We start from the raw sequence: 20410 nt of genomic DNA, 5'->3' as shown, positions 1-20410 counted from the left end.
CTATCTTCACTGGCTTGGCTGACAACCAACCAGGAATTCATCTTCACACCATTCACCATCTATAAGTTTCATCCATCTTCACCATTTATAAGTGAACTGATTCTTTGAAGCTAGCGAATTGCTTCAAATTCCTAACCAAAAAGCTGATAGGGGTCCGAAGGGAACTGATATCAACATAATTCAGTGTTTTTCATTGAAATCTCTCAGAATCTAAGTTCTATTCCCTAACTGGGCATTGTTTAAGAAGATATATTTACATAACGAGATCTACTTTATACTGTTTGTGAGAGAGAGAAATAAATACTAATTCCACTCCTGACAGATTGTTTTGGTTATGAGGTTAGGTTCAGGATCTTTGATCACAACAGATTGACCGCTATGAGAACATGGTCAACTTCTTCTTGCATTCAGTTCCATTTCTTAGGTTTGTTGAGACCTTTGGTAGCTCAAGTTCTGGTCTGGATTTTTTAAAGTGGGGCATTGGAGGGTGTACCTCTTTGTTTCTTCCTAGAGATAAATGACACATAAATCTTGAGCCGCATTGTAACTACAATCCCCAATCATGTTTTTTCATTGAGGCCTTCAAGTCTGGTTTGTATTATTTTTGTTTTCTGGGTCAATTAAAATTAAAAAAGTGCAGAAATAAAACATGTGATGTTAAGAATGACACGATTTGCTATTATGATTTTAAATGTTCTTCAAACTTCGGAAATCAAAAACATGGTTATTTCTCACTAACATTATACAGTTTTTAAACCCCTAAATAACACATTTTTTTTAGGGATTTACACGCTTAAATTACAAACCTCACTTAAGTTTGCATACAAAATAAATACTATTTTTAGTACTATCGCTTATATATGTAGGTGTATATAAAATATATGTATGTGTGTGTGTATTGGGAAATTCAATTTCTTAAGGTTTTTTTGAGTAATTGGTATGCCATTGTATTAGTTACTTTGTAACTGCCAATTTGCAATATTAAATATTCATAATATTACACGCAGTTACATAGATCTTTCGACTGGCTTAGCTAATAATAATAATAATAATAAAATCCAGTTTAGAATGTGAATCCAGTTATTAAATTCTCTCAGTAGAACAGAGCAAAGTCTGGAATAGGTCATTGGTTGCAAAAGTCCAAGTATAAGAAAAAAATCCATGGATAACGAAAATTTGATGAACGACTTCTTTATAGAAACAGAAAATAACGTCCCATCAGATTTCTCTAAAAAATTGCCATCCTGTACAAACTGGAAATGCCGCTTCACCACTATCAAAGAAGTTGACCACCACTATCAGTAATTTCTACTAGAAAATCCACTATTAATATTTTGTTTAATTGAAGTTGGTAAGTATGCATTGTGGAAACCTGTGAAGACCTTATGAAGTATTTGTCCAAATTAGAATTGAAATTAATGTACTATACAACAGATTTTCTTTTAGATTTATAGTCTGAAAGGGAAACAACTTAAAAAAAAATTCTATGACATGAGGCTACCTTAAGGTTAGTTAAACCTAATCAATTTAATTTGTAGCCAACGCTACTGAAACTTGCATACGACCTTCAAAACTTTTAAATCAGTCTCAATAATAAACTCAACCAGTTTGAGGGAAGTCCTGGAACTGGATTAACAATTCTTTCAACAACATTCACAGATTGAATGTAATCACAGTTCATTCTCACATAACAAGTGACCATGTATTGTAGGTTCAGAGCAACTCGCTATCATTAACTTACCCAGTTTTGAGGAAACTATGGAAGACCCCTCGTTTATAAGATATGAGAGTTTAGTGACTTATAAAAGTAGAGGAAAACTCTATGAAAGAAAAAAATAATTTACAGTTGTTTTTTTTTTTTTTTATTTCTTTCTTATTTGTTTTCTTTTGATTATAGTATCCATCTTATGTTTAGACGTAAAATTTAAGACGCTACCGAATTTATTAACGCATTCCGTATTAAAAATTACATTTTTATAAAACAAGTCTAATGTGAACGCTCAAAGGACTTTCTTCTACCACATAATTAAATTTTATTAAAACTTAAAGTAGGCAACAAAAAGATAGTTGTCTTCAATATTATAAAGGTTCTCTTGCTTCACAATAATATAATAGTTATAGGAAATGTGTCATCAAAGCTCCATGAGACGCCTAAAATTTAAATCAATATCCCTGATAAGTTTTAAAGTAAAGTGGTAGGTTTAACATACGTTTTGTCCAGAAACCTTTCGGCGACTGCCTAGAAAATTGCAGGAAATCGAATAAGCCGTTACGTACAATGCCGTGCACTTCCAGAGGATTGATATTTTTCACACTTAAAAATTTGGTTCTACACTTCAAATTTTGAATATTAAATTGCTGATTTTAACTAATAATAAAGATTATTATGGTGTTTGACCTAAACTATAGGTCAAAATAACGGAAACAACCCTCCCGAAGGACTACGTTTAAATTAGGTTTATAGGAAAAGACAAAAAAAAGTTTAAAAAAATCATTGGAACCATTTTCGAAAAAAATTGCTAAAAACAGAAAAATATATTTGGCAGAGTGACCGGTCGGTCTATAATTTTCTTTTTCTAGGCTTAAATTAATATAGACCTCAAAACAACCTAATATAGTACAAATAAGTGTTTTTAGAGCAAGTATGAGTTATAGTTCCTAACAATGGAATTCTTTCTAGCGTGGTTGAACTGACAAACTGTTTTGACCATATAAGAAAGTACTGTCCAGCATAATGTGCGGTTGCTCGCATAGTGGGGCGTCAACTTGAGGTTACAACCTACACTCAAGACTGCAGAACCTACCTACACACTATGACATACTTAGAACAGAAATAGCTACAATTCAAACGATCAGCCAAACTAAATTACATACTTCGTTCAAGCACAGCCCACAAGTTCTCTTCAAAAAATTAGATTTTGTATCTGAAATTTCCCTTAATATGAGAGTAAGATATAAGTTACGAGACTAGTAAAAAGGTTGCAAAACTACACCCAGTTATAGAGTTGTGCATTTACATACCTACACAGTTAAAGCTGAACTACTAGTTCTCTTGAAATGATGAAATTGTTTCTAAAAATCGTCTTTAACGTGAAATCTGAAATAAACTATATCATTAAAGTTTCACCATGGGGGACATACGAGATGTGCTCCAGAATGTAAAGAATATATAAGAGGAGAATAACCAGTCAACCAACGTTGTCCGATGGCTCAGAGCACATATGCAAGCCCAATGTTATCAAGCCTAAAACTGTCTCCAGATAGCTCGATGCCAAGGGCGTTTCAGCACCCAATGGGTTCCATAAGACTATACAGTTAGTTCACCTTCACATTACCCATGTAATCTGCGTGCCCTGACACTCATGATAATTGAGTTACCTACCTCCGTGTAGGGTTGTATTAGTGTGGAGTTGACTGGGTAGGCACCGATGGCCTAGTGAGTTTGTTTTGTTTTATCGGAGTATAGTGATGCCCTGCAACTCATAAGATCTATGTTGCCTCCTGTACTAGTGCTAGACGTAACCCTGCTACAACCCCCTTTCCAAGATATGTAAGAAATTTTATAAGATATGTAAGAATGTGATAATGATCTAGAACAGTTATAAGCTCCTTCAGCAATCGGTAACTTCCCAGGGTTATTCATTCCTAAGATAATAGCATTGTAATTAGATAAGAGGTGGATTAGAGATTCCTCCAACTACTTACCAAACTACGATTCTGCGTGCTCTGGAAGTGATGGTCACGTTCTAAGCCCAGCTACTGCAAGTGCCTTCTGAGTCGACAATGCCCCGTGAGGGCTACCTTGCTACTCTTTTACCTGCAAGAATCCTATAATAGAACAGTATAAATTCGAACCTCCATATTAAGAAACTGCGCACTTACAAACAAACCTAAAGCGACTTTATTTAAAGTGATTGATAGATGGTTTCTGAAAATCTTAACTTTTATGTTCTCAAAATCTAGAAGTTGAAATACTGTCATCACACACTTGCAACCATAATGCTATTTAACGCCAAATGTTGTAACATTTAACTACAAGTCAGGGTGAGACTACCCTAAAATTGACCATTCTTAAGGAAAAGTTAAGGATATCGTAATATCATAATGTAATGTAATGAAAATTACTGTCACACTAAAACTTAGTGGCTTTTTACAAAAATGTATGAAACTTTGGTGTAATAAATGAACAAAATAAATCATTTACAGCCAATATTCATTGTATTAACAACATTAAATTACATATACAAGAAAACATTTTGAAAACTTCAAATGGAAGACCGAACAAACAATTTTTGATTAATTTGCCAATAACACGTTCATAACTTTGTTTTAAATTTTTTTTCCATTAAAGGAATTTCTGTTTGGGATATATACTCTTTATGTTACTTTTACTATCAATCACCTCAAATTTGGTAACACATCATCGTTGACCGCTCTACATATATCAGCGCCAGGATGATCAGCTGATCAAGATTCTATGTACTTCGTGGAGTTATGTGGCCATTATGTGACTTTAGTTTTTGGTGTAAGGGCAAGTAATAATTGCTTTTAATAACGCTAATTAATTGTATTAACTTTTATGCCTACATAATATATTTTTTTACCAGATTTGGTTTAGATCCTTTTAGTATTCAAACTTATTATTATTGCGTATAAATGAATGTTATAAGCCAATATTATTTATTATGTTATGATGTTTTGGCGAGAAGTATTATCTCCAACTCCGTGACCTTAATGGTGTAAAGAAGCGGCAAGGACCAATTTTAAATGTTATATAATTTATGGAACAATATAAATAAACTCCTTAGAGTTAATCTCCTTGGGGGATAAAACATGAAGTCCATTTTTTAAAGAACGCTTTTTCGTACTTAAGGGACATTCGTTCGATAGGGTTAGAAGTAAATAAAAACTTTTCTTCTCGTATAATGAAATTTTATGTGAATCTTCTTAACAAAAACTTACAAGTTTAAAAACCTAAGCATAAGAGTTGATTAAACTAGTAAAGGTTAACGAATCACCAAGTATACATTTCATTCATACTTCAGCTCGTAATTTCAGCCATTTAGAAACGTACAGACAAGCTTAAGTGTTTTATTCAAATTTTTTAACAATTTAACATTTAATTAAATTGACATTTCATTCATTACAATTTTTTTGTTAGAATAAGCGAATCTTTATCTATTTATTTTACATATATATAACACTGTAAGAGAGAAGATCTAAATCAAAAATTTAATAATAAAAAAGCATATAATTAATATTAAAAATATATCTAACACTTTTAACGTTTAAGTACTAGATTAAATAAAGGACCTATCAATGCAATGAAGAATGAACTTAAACTGACGATGTTTACTTCCTACTGCTGTATTAAACTAGCACTTAAAGCAGATTAAAAAAAAAAAAAAAAAATGGTAATGTACGTTGGTATATGGATTTGTAAAAAAAAAAATATTTCAAATAAAATTCGATTTGAATTACACTTCATTCATTCAAAACGCTTTACGTTTCGATTATTAGAAGCGATTGCAATGCTTCTCTTAAGTAGGTGTAAGAGCAAGATATCGCTCAAACGTTATGTAAGGGAGCCCTAACTACTTCATTGTGCCAAATTACATAAAAGCCAAGTTTTACAGTTACTGGTCAATAGTTGCGTTACATCTATGGGGCTAACTCTTCTATAGGATGTACAGCATCAAGACCTCCTGATGTAGACACATCTACTGAAATTCCAAATCGAATGACACCTCATTCTTGAAAATCCGTTCACGCGTTTAGGCGCTACGTTGCTTACAAAAAACATAACAACAAAAACAATTTTGTAAAATGCCGTTTTTGCTATACTTCATCACCTTTTTTTTTGCTTGAAAACTATGAGATCTTGGTTGCTGCAAAAAAATTAGTTATAAAGGAGAATTTTCCCTAGATTATGAAGAAAATTTGGTAATTTGATCTTTTATAGAAAAAGAAAACAAACTGTCAAAGTTGGGTTTTTCAACATTATGCTTATTCGTGCAGTTTTTGACGATCAAACCTTGTACCGGACAGTTTTAATTACACAAATTTTATTTTTAAAAAAAGATAATATATACAACTATACAAAAGCTTTTTAATCAGCTTGTAGCTGGAGAAGCTCCAAACGATTTTATAAGTAGATTACAAACGCGTAAACGCCGTTCATCACCAATCGTTTCCAAAGATTTAGCTGCTTCAAGCAGCATGCCAGCGCGTTCTCCAGGAGATGACAAAAGTGGCGTTGGTAGATGTTTGCATGCCAAATATAACGCTGTAGCGTGTTCCTTTTCGCTCCATAATTTTTCATCGCGTTTATCACCTGAAACGAGATTTCTTCAACAATAAACCAGGAATTCTTTCTTGCAATAGTACTGTACCAATTACCACGACTGAGACATCAACTTGCATAAACTTAAATACATAACTAGAAATTGACACGACAGAACCTAAAAGATTACCTTTGCCACATATAACTGAAGCTCTTGTGATTCTAAGGCGCAGACTTCTATCCAATAACTGTTGGGTTCGAGCTGGTGAAGCGCCTGCTATTAACTGTGCCGAAGCCTCATAAACAAATACTCGTCTCATTGCGCACTGAAAATAAACGGTAAGTTATGGAGTAGAATCATACTTTTCAGTGCTGTTTGCAGCAAATCTAATACTGCTCATGCTCATGTGGGCTTACTGGAAGATAATGAGTGATCTTCTTCAATGAATCCATATCTACATTGAAATTGTACAAGAATGATGGAGAAACTTGAATAAGCCCAGATTCCCAGAGCGCAACTCTTGTTTCTAGCAACCAGTCCACAACTAATAACTCTGCCAACTGTAATAACGAACAAACTACATCATAACCAAATTTGAAACCAAATGAAGTTCCCTGAAAATTCTAAGCACAATTATTTTACAAGATACTTACAAGTGTAGCATTATCCGGCGATCGAGGATCAGCCAGCGAATCTGCCAATAATTCTGAGGATATATTGGCCAGCTTTAGGGTCCTTTGAACGTTAGCTTGGCGATAAAGCGATATCTATTTAAGAAAGCAAAATCACCGGCTTAATGGTGCTCACTATGATTGTGCAAAAGTTTCTGACTTTTCCAGATATTACAGTGCTGAGAAGTCCGCACACCACAAATTAAATTAAAAAAATTCCCAGAAGAATTGGTACACTACGTCTAGGACTTGAATATTTACCTTTGTCGCCAATCCAGCACGAACAGCTTTCGCAAGTACTTCGGCTTCCAAGCACTTGGGAAGGTTTCCAGCATCCTGATAAAGCTTGTCGGCTTTCACATCATCGCCAATCGTCCAGTATGCAGCCACAGTCAATAAATGACCCCACCAATTCGCCTTAGCATCCACAGTTCCTGCAAGAACTAAAATGCTAAAATCAAGATTGGAACCTTCAAATAAGTTAGAAGTCTTCCACTAACCTTCTTCTGGGGTTACACGAAGCAGTATGTTCAGATAGGATAACGCTTCAAAGGTCTGCGATAATGGCACTTTCTTCCGATCAGCTTTGGTTACTTCTAGACATTCTCCGGGTGCAACCAGAAACTGTAGAGCGCATTCTATCAGGTGTTCTCTGAAAGCCTAAGATAGAACAAACACTAATTAATTATCCCCAGTGATCGAATCGGAAATAAATTACTGCCGGTGTGCTATAGTGCTCAAGATTTACGACAGAAATTTAAACTTGTAGCATCTGAATTCAAGATGACTTTCGTATTCGTGTTCTCAGAAATCATTAATATTAGATTAGATTCTAAAGAAATTGGCCAATAAGCCTATACGCCAAACCTTAAAAGTCTAAAATGCTATCCTCAGGATTAAAAAGCCCCCTCCAATCCTAATTGTTTACTGAGACTGGGAGTCTGATCCCCTGTTCAACTTTGACGTATGAGTTTCTCTACTTCAAAGAGGCGAAATCTAAGAAGTACAGGCACTTCACATGGTCATAGTACATGCAGTATCGTTTACTATTTTTCAGACTGGAACTTCCAGTCTGGAGTCCATCCGGGTGCCAAAAAAAGCCTGAGAGAGACGGCCTACGCTTTCTAGTCTCTCTCCACGCAAGCAAAGCTTTTCTGGCGTTGCCAGCTTAATTCGAGCATTGTTTTATCTTTACCAAAGTAACCTACTACACTAGCTCTTTTACCTTACTAGCAAATGCTAATGGATCAGTGACATCAGTTAGACTTGTGAATATGCTCTGTTCATCGCAAGTGTAACTCCAGTCGTTATTCATTATGAAGTTCTGTCCAATTTCTGTCAAAATCCACTGGAGTTTCAGATTTGTCCCAGACTGATGACATTGTTTCTTTGCTATCCAGAAATAGTATCTAAAACAAGTAATAATGGCGTGTTTTTTTTTTTTTTTTTTTTTTTTTAAATTAATGAATATCAGTTTTTAATTTTGTTTATACCAGGGTGCAACAAAAGTTATTGTTTTTTTTTATTTTTTATAAATACCTACAGTTCCTTAATAGCTCTCCTCTGTTATTGCCAATTTACCCCTGTATGAGCTTGTGAAAACATATACGCTACTTAAAAACAGAGCGGTTAAATTCATGCATCTTTGCTTCAATACTTTCTCTTCCAACGTGTTTTAACTTTTATTTTTGACTCCTCACGATCTAGTCAGGTATGGTTTAAAACATTCAGAGAGGTAATAAGAGCGTGGATCAATCCTCAGTTTCAGCACTTCAGATTGCCAGGTGATGAAACGGATTCTTGCAACAGCACCAGAAAACTTTTGGGTGAATTAGACCTGTTCAATTTAACTAAAAACCGCCACCTACGAGCTGCCAGAGTACTTCCCAGAATCATTCCAAATTAAGCTGCGCCCCAGTAAGCCGCAGGCAATCTTGTCTCTAAAACCGTTCTTGAAATTCCGACTGATTTTACGTTTCATTAAAAAAATTATAATTTACAAATTTATTTCACAAATAAAAGAAAGGGGTTAGATAAGGGGTTTAAAAGCAGTGCGTATCCCTCCTGAGGATGATTTCAGAAAAAAAAAAAAATCTGGTTTGAACACTCACACTACTTTCCCTCACTCTTATTATTAATCTGCTAATTTTACATTCCATTTTCTAATCATAATCTAATTTTACAATGCAATTTTTTATAACATTGAACTTTATTGAACGCACTTGGTATTTCATTAGTTCTCTAATTCCATTAGAACACTATCCAGAAGATGACAGTACATTAAAAGGTCTTCCGGGCGTCAATGGCCTCAGCTGTTGACGCGCTTTAAATTACAAAAAAACTAAGTTCAATTTAAAAACCAGCGTCATGTGAACGCTGCTCCGGACTATTATGGCAACTCAAATAATATTCTTTAGATGTTAATATTTTATCCAAATGTTCGGTTATGGTCTGATCAAAGTGTTATAAAGTACCCGCAGTAGCAGAGTAGCTGACTAGTTGACTGAACTTTATTGTCCAAATTTGGTTCATTCTACATTTCTTTAAAGTATTATTATTAACAAATATTTTATCCCCCATGATGTTTTTGATCTCGAATATTCTGAATTTAAGATGACTTTCGTATTCGTGTTCTCATTAATATTAGATTAGATTCTAAAGAAGTTGGCCAATAAGCCTATACGCCAAACCTTAAAAGTCTAAAATGCTGACTGGTTTCGAATTTTCATCCGTTGTCAGAGACAGAGTTTCAGTTTTGTGTACAGAACTTTGACTTCCAGTCCACAAAGTAACTGCCTCTTCATTGATGGAAATTACATTTAGGCTATGTATGTAATCAATTTTTGAAGGACGGTGAGTGAGGTTAAAATACTGGAATAGTGCATAACAAAGTGCAGTTCGTGTGTAACTGAGGAGCCATATTATTTAGTTATATTTTAGCAGGGGGGGGGCGATAAAAATTCACAGCAACATGTTGATTTAATATAAAATACATTAAAGCTATGTGAGTCCATACCTTGACACAAAATGGAACATTGATGGCAAGATGGTCTTCAAATGTAAGGCAACTGTAAGGTAAATTTGTGCCAAATATTTGGGCTGCAAAATGTTTGCAGCGGCTTCAGCGTGGTTTAAGGCAGCTAAAGCAAGTACAGTGCGACTCAAGGAGGTTCCCCCACCATCTACTGTGTACAGACGTCCGGACATGTCATACACCTGGCTCACTTCTTTTGATGTCTTCAGACTATCTTTACGAACTTTACTAGATAAGAAAAAGGTCTAATTAGGTTTTGCATGGCTTTTTAGAAACTGCACTAAATCAACTTCTGTGGGACCACACCACTAGACAATTATAAACGTAATCTTATCAGACTTACGAATTAACAAAAAATCCTCCAATGTGAAAAGAAAGCCATCGACCTACCCACAATCTGTGCAAGATCTGCCTCAATGTTTGCCAGACACAAGAGGTGAAAAGGCCGAATTTGGTATCTGGTACAGGCAGATTCAATACTTTTAGGCTTTTTAACAGCTGTAAACGAGCACCTTCTTTGTTGCCCTGAAAGAATGAACAATTTATTTCAGTATAATTTTTTTAATTTCGTTTATTAAATTTGCGAAAATCTTTCTCAGAAAACTGACGTTTCTCTAAGCTAATTTAAGTACAGTGGCTCACAGTCAAAATAATACACCAGGATATTTGGTAGAAATTGACGTTCGTGATAATTTTCTTGAAGTTCCGAGTTTCTTTTCTTCCTTCGGAAAATTGACTTAGCCAACCTCCTATATTTGTATTCTAGTACATATCACATAGTCATAAGCCTATACTACATAAGTATAAGAGAAAATATAACAAGTTTGAGAGAAAGAACAAACCACAGTCATGAAGAATTCAGCTTGTTTGCGGTGACGCCAAAAATCACAGTAAATTTTGGAATTGCTTGAGATTATGGCATCGCTATAGACCAGTAGCTTGACCAAGCAACAAGCACAGACGGTAAAGTTTAATAACCAAACCAAAGCCGTACTGCGTAAATCCCAAAACGAACCTACAGAAATTAAGTTACAATACTTTTTATGCATCTCAAAAGATCACAATATTAATATACATGAATAAAATCACAATAGGTTAGCCTTACCAGGACTAGTGTAATCCAATAGATTTCTACTTTCGATCACTGAACCTCCACTGTTGTACGCCACTTCCTCAGGCATCAATTTGCTGACAAACAATCTGAACGGATTAAATATGAGTATGGTGAACATAAAGGCGCATAATGCCATTCGCCTATGGTCCATCATGGCCTGCATCTGGCTAGTCCCATAGTCATCCTCTTTAGGCTGTAAAGAAAGAAAAAATTGTGAGTGAAAATAATAAGGCTCTAAGCAAGACTCAAAAGAACTCTAATGGGAACACCAAATTTACTCAAACAGATCTTTAAGACAAAGCCACATTTGAGGCAGCTTCGAATGCTTGTAGTATTTTCACTTTGTATGTTTTTTCAAATTAAACCCTTACTAAATTATGTTGAATCTTTGTCCCTCCAATGACATTAAACCTGTCTTCAATAAAGTTATTAATCCTTATTCTATCAGGAATAAAATCCTAATTAAACAATTTTAAATTTTTAGATCTACCAAAGAAATTTAACCTTAATCAAATCAAATTAAACCCTTTTTCATCCAATGAAATTGATATTTAATTATATTGAATCATTTGTTCCTTCAATGAAATTAAAGCTCGGTAGAACTAACCAATCACAGTTCCAATATAATATATAAAATAATTCATTTATAATAATTAAGCCTTATTCGATCATGTTGAACAATTAGTATCTCTATTCAAATTTAAGTTTCTATTAAAATCAACACACGGTCCCAAATAAATTAAACTCAGTTTCAATAACAGGTTTTCCAAAAAAATTAAACTTTTTTCAATTAATTAATTCCTTACGCATACACATTGCACCTTATTGTTATAAATAAATTAAAACCTGTTTTAGTCTTGTTTCACAATAAAAATAACCCTTTAACAGCAATGCAGCAATAAAGTGCCAGTTCCAACCTCATTATCTCACGCCTCTCCAAATCCTTTAGGAGAGATGGCTATTTCTGTACTAAAAACTACCCTTAAACCAGGAAGATGAATCTGCAATAAACTCTCGGCCTAAAATTGAAGCAAAAATCACATAAGCCACCATGCACTCACTACCTTTCCAATGTAGAGCGGATCTTGCGGTGTTGGTGGCGTTGAAAGATCTGAACGCGGTGAGGTCGAGACATCTGATCTGGGTGGTGTGATACCACCAACTGGTGCGGCATCATCCTTCAATAAACCCATCTGGTGACCACGCAAAGTAGCATTCTCTTGTTTAAGCTTGTTGTTAGTTTCTTGCAAGTAGCGGATGTACTCAATAGTTTTCCGCAATATCAAGGATTTGTTCATTTTAGCCGAGGGGCCAGCGATAATATCTTTCAATTCGACAATTCTATCGTTTATCGAGGTACGATAACGTCGCTCGATGGCGTTGTGCATGTTGCGTTTGACCTCCCGAAATTTCGGCATCTTTTCCTTGTCCTTGTCGTGGGTTTTCAGACGAGTCAAAGACACTTTTTCTGTGGTGGAATCTACAACCACTGCTGGCATGCCTGTGGAAAAATAAAAAACGGTGTTCAAGCTAAATGTTTTGTTAGTTACTTGCTTACTAAACTAAATTATATCCTTCCTTAAATCACCACGCTGGATCTGCATAGTACAACATACAAACATCTGAACAATCAGAATCAACTAACTTGTTAGAATGGTGCTATTGTTGGTTGCAGGATTACAGCTAACTAAGTTAACTACAGGTTTGGCAATAACCTGTTTTTCTTGGCCGTTCGCTGTTGCATACAGTACGGTCGGCTGTTGATTTGATGTCATCAGCTGTGCTTGGAATATCATCTGCAAAAAAGGCAATTTCTGACACACGCATCAGTTACCTGAGAGGAAAGTCTCATTACACACGCAATACAAGCTCTGTCCTCAAGATCTAAGATACTCTAACCTGTTTCATATTATCAGAAGGTACATGTATTGGCCCCAAGGTTTGAAAAGCTAGATATCTTGGTGGTGCAATATGAGGCTGTTGCAAAGCCTGTTGCTGTACGGCTTGTTGTATGCTCTGTTGCGTGATCAATGGACGTGATTTTTTCTTGATAATTGATGGATCATGTCCGCTGCGCACTGTACTGATTGGAGGTAGTACTTGATCTTTACTCCATTCGTACAGGGGTAAATTTGTGCCAAGTTTGATTCCATCTAGCGTAGAAAGCGGAGCGCACCTGTTTGTGATTACCTGCAAGTTAAAATAGAAAGCGAAGAATGCATTAAAAAAAAAAAAAAAAAAAGTAAAGCAGATAGCTACATGAGCTATATGCATAATTAAAAAGCAAGAATCCTTGATTCAAGCACTAGCTGCTCGCGGGTCGAGATGGTTAGCTCACCATCTCCAGACTTTGGGTAAGGCGGAAAGGAGTTTTAAAATAGTGGCAAATGAACGTGAACCTCCGCAAGCAGACACAACAATGTACACTTGCCAACTTTAATTTCAAAACAAAATCATCATCATATATAGGCTTCTACAAAAGAAGAGTGGTGAGTATATAGAAGTGGATTTACTGCTAAATTACTAGGTACGTAATCAATCACCAAACGGCATTACCGGCAGGAGCTGGGTAATATGAGAAAAATTAAATATTGTACTTTTTTGGAAATATGAAGGAGCACTTATGTGGAATTCATAGCCGATGTAGTACTTTATTAAATTCCGGACCTATCAGAACTCTAACCGACCAACGTTTTAAAAACTTCCAAGAATGGAAAACTCTTAAATACTGGTAGGATTATAGTTACAAATTTCTGTGACTAAAAAAAAAAGGAAAGTTAGGTCATTTTTTCGTGCTGCTTAACGTCCAACTACCACATAGTTTACTATAAACGATTTTCTAATACAACTCTCAAACCGCTACATTTAACCGTCCATAACATTTATGATTGGTTCTATCTTATAGCGAGCTCTTACTTCTTCTTCCATTGACCTGGAATAAATACACTCTTCCTAATCAAGTTATTGCTAACAAACAGATCCCCCAAATCCCTCAAAACGAAGAATGAAGAATCATAATTTTTTTTAAATTAAAAACTACAGGTTTATTTGTGCAGCTAATCTCTGAAGTGTAAAGGATTTTTTTTTAATAATCTGAAATATTTTTTATAAAACCGCCTTTGAGGATAACCGATTTTCATCAAACTTGGTTATCAATTATTTAATTCTAGTTCAGGCCCAAAACCCACTAACCACTAAGAATATTTGTTAAAAACCCGTACTGTGCAATATTTCCTCTTGCTATGGGTAATAACTTCACAGAATTTGGAAAATGGAGACAAAACAGAATATTCTGAATGAAAAGGCAAGGAATCCAACCCTGAAGGTGAATTAACCAAACAAAGAAAATTGTATTTTCGTCCCCATTGCACATGTTCTCTACTCACATGTGATGCCCCAGATTGATTTGAGTTTTGTGAAAAAGAAATTGCTAGCTCCCTTGGATCATTGCTGGCTAAATTCCCTTCGGTCTGGCTGACAGTGTTGTAGAGCGATCCTGGTTGCAGAAGGTCATTCTTCGGAGACAATAATGTACTGGTGTCGTCCTTCATCTGGTCCAAATGGAACAGTAAATCGTTCTCATCAGTTTCATCATCAGCGGCTGCGAATAGTCCAGAGTCTCTTTTGCAGAACAGTTCTTTCTCACAATTGTCAAGAAGATCTAGAATTGAAAAAAAAAGTATAATTCATAATCAATTTTAGTACCTTGAGCTAAGCTAGGAAAGCTTTAAATGTGGTAGAGTGTATACAGAATATATTCATTTCATCACGCAGTGTGTTACAAGTTCGGTTATTTAACCAGAGACGGTATCGTGAGTTACCGGCTATTAGAAATTTATAAAAGGAACAGTAAAAATAAGCCTTATTCATTAAAAATCCTAATGACTCTCAGCACATATCTGCTACCCAATTGATAAAAAAGAATGATGTACTTTTGTATTATTCCAAAATTTTTCGAAAGCTCTTGATGTTTGCCAAGTACTGGTGTACATACTCAATCCTTTTCAATTGTCATTCACGTAGCAAAGGCTAGTCAAGACTTGTAATACGATTTACTAGTCATATAGTCATATGAAACATTCACGATCTGCCATTGTCATCATTTTAATAAATTAAAAAATTGTGATAAAAATCTTAATATCTTAAAGTTCATAATAATGAAATAAATTATGTTAAGTGCATAGTCTTTAATTCCTGATTAATCAGTAACGTTAGGGTTGTGGAATAACACAAGTTAACTCGTGATCGGTCATCAATGTATTAATAAAAAATCAAAGCTTTTATGTTTGACCTGACTCACTCATTAATTAATGGTGAGAGTATTAATCTGTAGGTTTCTTATATAGAACAGAAACGTCAACTTGAACAAAATATTGTGTGAGAGTACTAAATAACCAGAAATGTCCATGCAAAATGACGGAAATCAAAAGACAATGAAATCTGAAGATAGGGTCAAAGAGCACCAATCAATGACCAACTTCAAATGAATCTATCTATTGAAAGATACTCTTGATTTTAGAGAGAAAACTAAGAGAAGGAAAATCAGCTAAAGAAGCAACTTAGTTATCGTACAGATAGAGGGACCCAGGATCACCCCGTCACCTTAAGCTAGTTCAGCTAACTACCTTTTCTGAAGATAGAATTAAAGACGCAGAATTAAAGGTAAGAGTACTGTTATAGGAACGTATATTGGAGCTTTCGGAAAATAGTTTAGCACAGGCAAAATGAAATGTCGTCTGATAACATAAAGAACTGTTAAAATAATAATTTTGGCATTAAATAGGGACAGGGCGAAGGAGGTCGCATAATACTAAGTGCTGCGTGATATTTAAAAAGCAGACAAAAAAAATTAAATAAGAAAAAATTAATAGAGAACTCTATATTCAGCCGTTAATAAAAGGGGTATTAGTAAAAGATAAAGGGGTTAGATTATGGTGGAAGTGTCCTTTCCCTATTATATCCGTCCATTTTCAAGTCAGAGAATCATTAGACCAGATCCCATAGAGATTAGTCGGGAAGATAGAGATTAGTCGCCATTACGACCAAGAGTCTATTGCAGCAGCCGTTGGTTTAAGCACATCCTCATGAGCGGGTTCGTGGAATAAGTATGAAGGCATGATTTTTTTTCATCTTTAGAGAGTCAAATTCTGGGCTACCATTATAATCAAGCACTCACTGAGAGTATAAGTCAATGAATTCGTACTACTGTGTCACAGAACTTAAGCTTCATTTTGTATTACAATAATTATCAACAATCAACACGACTTCGTCAATAAAAAAATACAACTAAACTACTTCTATTTCAGAATCGTGTATTAGCTTTTTTTTTTTAAGAATGGTAGATAAGTGTGCTGTCTACATAGATTTATCCGAAACATTGCTAGTTAAAATTACTTATTTCATACATAATCTCTCGCTCACCGGCTACCAGGAATCGTTCCTGAATTGGATAGGGAACATTTGATAGATAGATTTTACTGCATAATACATTAATTCTTCTTTGTCACCTTATTCTGAATAAAACTCTAGAGATCCAAAAGGCTAGTAATTAGACTCCAGCCTCTTTGTAAATTAGCGGCATTCATGGTATGAATTTCTCCAATACGCAGATGATCTTAAATTTTTATAAGTTACTAAAAATCACAGTGACCCTGTTGGACGTATAAAATTCATGACATAATGTTGCAGCAAATAATACATTAAAGATCTTATCAGTAGTTTGGCATTCACTAGCCAAATGGATAACCACCATAATCTCTAAAGACTTTCGACTTTTTCAGCAGATATTCCAAACACTTTTTCTCTAATATTCAATAATTCAGTCTCTAATATTCCCTGGATTTCAATTAGAATAGGCCTCAACCTAACCTGGTAACCTTATTACAAATCACTCCACTCTACTTTCGTTGAAAAACTTCAAAAAAAGTTTTTGGAATGGCTGCTAATAAAAACAGACTGGAATAAAAGCAAACATATTATGAGAATTTGTTCACTCTCATGTCTGAAGCAAAATGTGACCTTATCAAGCAATCGCTGCGGGTATCAGTGTTCGTTCTACATATGTACCACTACCAGAATTAGATATTAATATAGGTAATAGAACTCTATTACCAGATATGATTTAATTACCTTAATTAAGCTAACACTGCGGAAATAACCGAATCTGTTATCACTATGTGCCACTACCAGATTACAGGCAGATACTTCATGAAAATAGCGAGATCTGATCAAATCACCTTAAATAGGTGTACAATTCTCGCTCAGAACAATTGAGATTAGATTTAAAACTAGATTTATTTGCGAATTGAAACAGACTACTTACCAGCAAATTCACCAATTTCATTAATATTAAACGAATCTGACACGTCAAAATTTGTATCACATTCCATTGTTTACACTTTGTGCCATTTAAATTAACAGAACCTGAGTGTTCAAAAGGTTTATTAAACGTTTAGTAGACTATTGTTTTCTCTAGTTTTAACGAACTTCTCAGTGGTCTTCCTTAACCAATGAAATACCTTCTATTCGTAATCACGCCACCACATACGTATCAAGCAAAGTGGGGATGGTAATTAATTTCGTGGTAGCCTCTGACAAAATTTGATGTAACCATCCAACTAAATATAAAACCTATTGGTTATGATTACAGCAAAAATGTGTTAGAAATTAAATTTTTTAATGCAATTAGTTTCAGCAGATATGTAACTATTTTTGCAACAACCAATTTTATACATAAGAAAATAGCTGTGGGGGGGTTTGGCCCCCACTTCCAAGAAAATGCTAATTTTGTGAGAGCGCAATATTCAAACTGTTCGAACTCGGGCCAGCAATATATGATATTGGCAAACTAATTATTTAATTGCACTTACCAAAAATTTTCAATAAATTGAAAGTCTATTTATTGATCTAGAATGATAATTTAACTTTAGAACCTAAACAGCTAATTTGTAAATCAGTAAATGTAAATGTCATACAAATTGAAATAAATCAAGTATTGTTTATTGTTTTTGGATTCGTTAATTCAGAGGGAAAAAAGAATAATGTTAATTTCAGTCATTATATTTTCTTAATGTTGAGTCCAAAAGTGTTCCTTTTCAGTGAAAATGTTTGGCTTTCGTCTTAAAACTATTTAACTGAAATTGGCATTATTCTTTCTTCCTTCTGAAATAAATAATTTTTAATGATTATCTTACAGGGAGATGCGAAACTACCATTTTCACCAGAAAGCTCCTACAATGAATTATTATAGTTTCAAAAAGTTATGGACCTTCAGTGAAAAATTGTATATCCGACCAAACTAATTATTGATTCAGTACGAAATCAGATTGTAAATACTAAAGAGAAATTGTTAAGGAAAATAAATTAGTATTTATTTTATAGTAATTAGCGAAGTAATTGTAGAACTTTTCATGGTTACAAAAATATGCAAACTTTATAATTTTTTTTGTCATCCTTTCTGCCGCATTTCACTTTTTAGACGATGAGGCAATGAGTGAACAACTTATTGGTACAAGCCGTGTCATTTTTCACTTTTCTTCTTTGATCGCACTTTTCAATGTTTCAATGTTCTTAATTTAACTTTACGGCAACTTTTAAATGTTGCTAAATGGATCATTGTGTGAATGAGCTTCTCAGTTTTTGGTGTTGATATTTAGTTTTTATAAAGGGGGTAATTGAATCAAACATTCTATGCTTATTTTTAATGTGTAGGCGAAAATAATTTTTTCGATATAAAACTTGTTTACATACATGCGAGCCATATCCGAGAGATTACCCTCTCCACTATTTTCATACTTACGATCTGTCTTGTACATCAGACTTGTTTGCACTCCGTCTCGGGTCGGTTGCATTATGTGTATGCGTTGATTTTGTCAAAGCACTAGTGACTGTCTATGGGTTAACTTTCTGAACTTGTATAATGAATAATTAAGAGCAAATTGAGGAAAATTGAAGAATTAAAATTTTTAGGACAACAAAGATCCCAAGCCAAACATGTCTTTTGAAGAAAGTTTTTGTTTTGAATTATTATTATAGTTTAAACCAGTACTGATTTCATTTGGTAAAATTTAAAAGACCCTTTCCTCTCCCCTAAGAACTCCGCTTAATTAAAGTTTCTTGGAGCAACGCTTCAGATAAAAGTAATAGAACTACATGTCCACTGGGTCTCTATACCATTGGGACACTTCAAAAATTGTTAATTACCATATATTAACTTTAGGTAACATTTCACTTTCTCCTACCCTTGATTTTCTTAATTTTCTTCAATTGATTTTCTTTCGTAATTCATAATGATATAGTAAAACGATGGTTTGAGGCGTAGTAGTATTAGTTACGAATTCAGAGAAAAAAAGTAAGATAATCAACTAAAATTTTAATATGGGATGAGATGTATAACTGTCCTCTACCGCATTCTCTAGTACGTTTTTGTAAGCTTATCGGTTGTAGAGTTAGAATCGACAGCGAAGGCATTAGCGCCTTTTCCATTGTTACAATTTAATTTTGTTGCACCAATTATTTTCAGCGATAGATTAGTATGCTTTGTTTCTAGCACTTTGTGTTTACTAAAGTGTTTCTCAGTAGTAAATACGAGCATAAATTACTTAGACGTATGTAAAACATAAGCAATGTGAACAAAATATATACATAAAGCATTAATTTCTACATAACATAGTAACCATTTCGCATGAAAACCACTGATGAAGGCGAATATCCTTGTCGAACGTTTGGTAATTTGATAAAAATGGATTTTTTAAGATTTGCACCAAAAAATGAGAAATGAGAGTTCCTAATACAAAAAGAAGAAATATCAAAGGTCAACGAGTAAGCAACATACACCCTCACAAATTAGACAATTTTTGTATTTACAAACATATTTTTATAATTTTCTTTTCTTACATCGCAATATACAAACTGAACAAAAGTCTTACAATCAGATTGGCTTTATTCTAAAGCGTGATTGAGCTAAGCCGATGTTTCAATATCCCAGATAAGCATAGGTCAGCCAGCTGACTGTAGCTTACACGGCCCAAACTGCAAAATTTCGCAAGGAACTGGGACCAGGTTTAGTGTTGTCCTAGCTCAATTGTTAACGTTCACTTACTATCTACTTTACAAGATTTAATAATCGTAATATATACAAAGAAAATAAATTAATCTATCACATGTATTTTTACACAACTAGAAACTACTATCGTATGTACATAGAGCTGGTACGTTTTAGTCTATCTGTGCGAACTGAAAAACTCATTTATTTCAAGTCACATTATCGCACATAATAGGTCGCATACTTTTTATTTGGCTTCCGCGA

At 34.3% G+C, this 20410-nt stretch overlaps 1 protein-coding gene across 2 annotated transcripts; it reads right to left on the bottom strand.

The window, feature by feature from the left end:
- Positions 1-5570: 5570 nt before the first annotated feature.
- SREBP (Sterol regulatory element binding protein) lies at positions 5571-17657 on the bottom strand. Of its 2 annotated transcripts, XM_074138580.1 has the most exons (16): positions 17426-17657; positions 14490-14764; positions 13003-13293; positions 12749-12899; positions 12168-12604; positions 11095-11296; positions 10832-11004; positions 10333-10514; positions 9972-10217; positions 8181-8364; positions 7456-7615; positions 7217-7389; positions 6938-7051; positions 6701-6844; positions 6474-6609; positions 5571-6334 (listed from the first exon to the last, which is right to left on the bottom strand). In XM_074138580.1, exons 1-16 carry the CDS (start codon positions 17490-17492, stop codon positions 6114-6116), a joined length of 3156 nt encoding a protein of 1051 aa, XP_073994681.1. In that variant the 5' UTR covers positions 17493-17657; the 3' UTR covers positions 5571-6113. The 2 variants fall into 2 exon arrangements, 1 of the variants encoding a protein (XP_073994681.1); XR_012461484.1 differs by lacking the exon at positions 5571-6334 and having other exon boundaries at positions 6469-6609; positions 6938-7134.
- Between the last annotated feature and the right edge of the window lie 2753 nt (positions 17658-20410).

This window comes from Rhodnius prolixus, unplaced genomic scaffold (assembly GCF_049639745.1).
Source record: "Rhodnius prolixus isolate KJV_2025 unplaced genomic scaffold, Rpr scaffold_11, whole genome shotgun sequence".
Classification (NCBI taxonomy): Eukaryota; Metazoa; Arthropoda; class Insecta; order Hemiptera; family Reduviidae; genus Rhodnius; species Rhodnius prolixus.
Note: the sequence above shows the minus strand (reverse complement) of the source record. Positions and strands in the feature narration are given on the sequence as shown.

Excerpts from the sequence above, each read along its gene's own strand:
- SREBP (XM_074138580.1), bottom strand. The coding sequence starts at position 17,492 with ATGGAATGTGATACAAATTTTGACGTGTCAGATTCGTTTAATATTAAT. Across the intron at positions 11,297-12,167 it reads ATCCGCTCTACATTGGAAAG|CCTAAAGAGGATGACTATGG; the intron begins GTAGTGAGTGCA and ends CTTTCTTTACAG. Across the intron at positions 6,610-6,700 it reads AGATCACTCATTATCTTCCA|TGCGCAATGAGACGAGTATT; the intron begins GTAAGCCCACAT and ends GTTTATTTTCAG.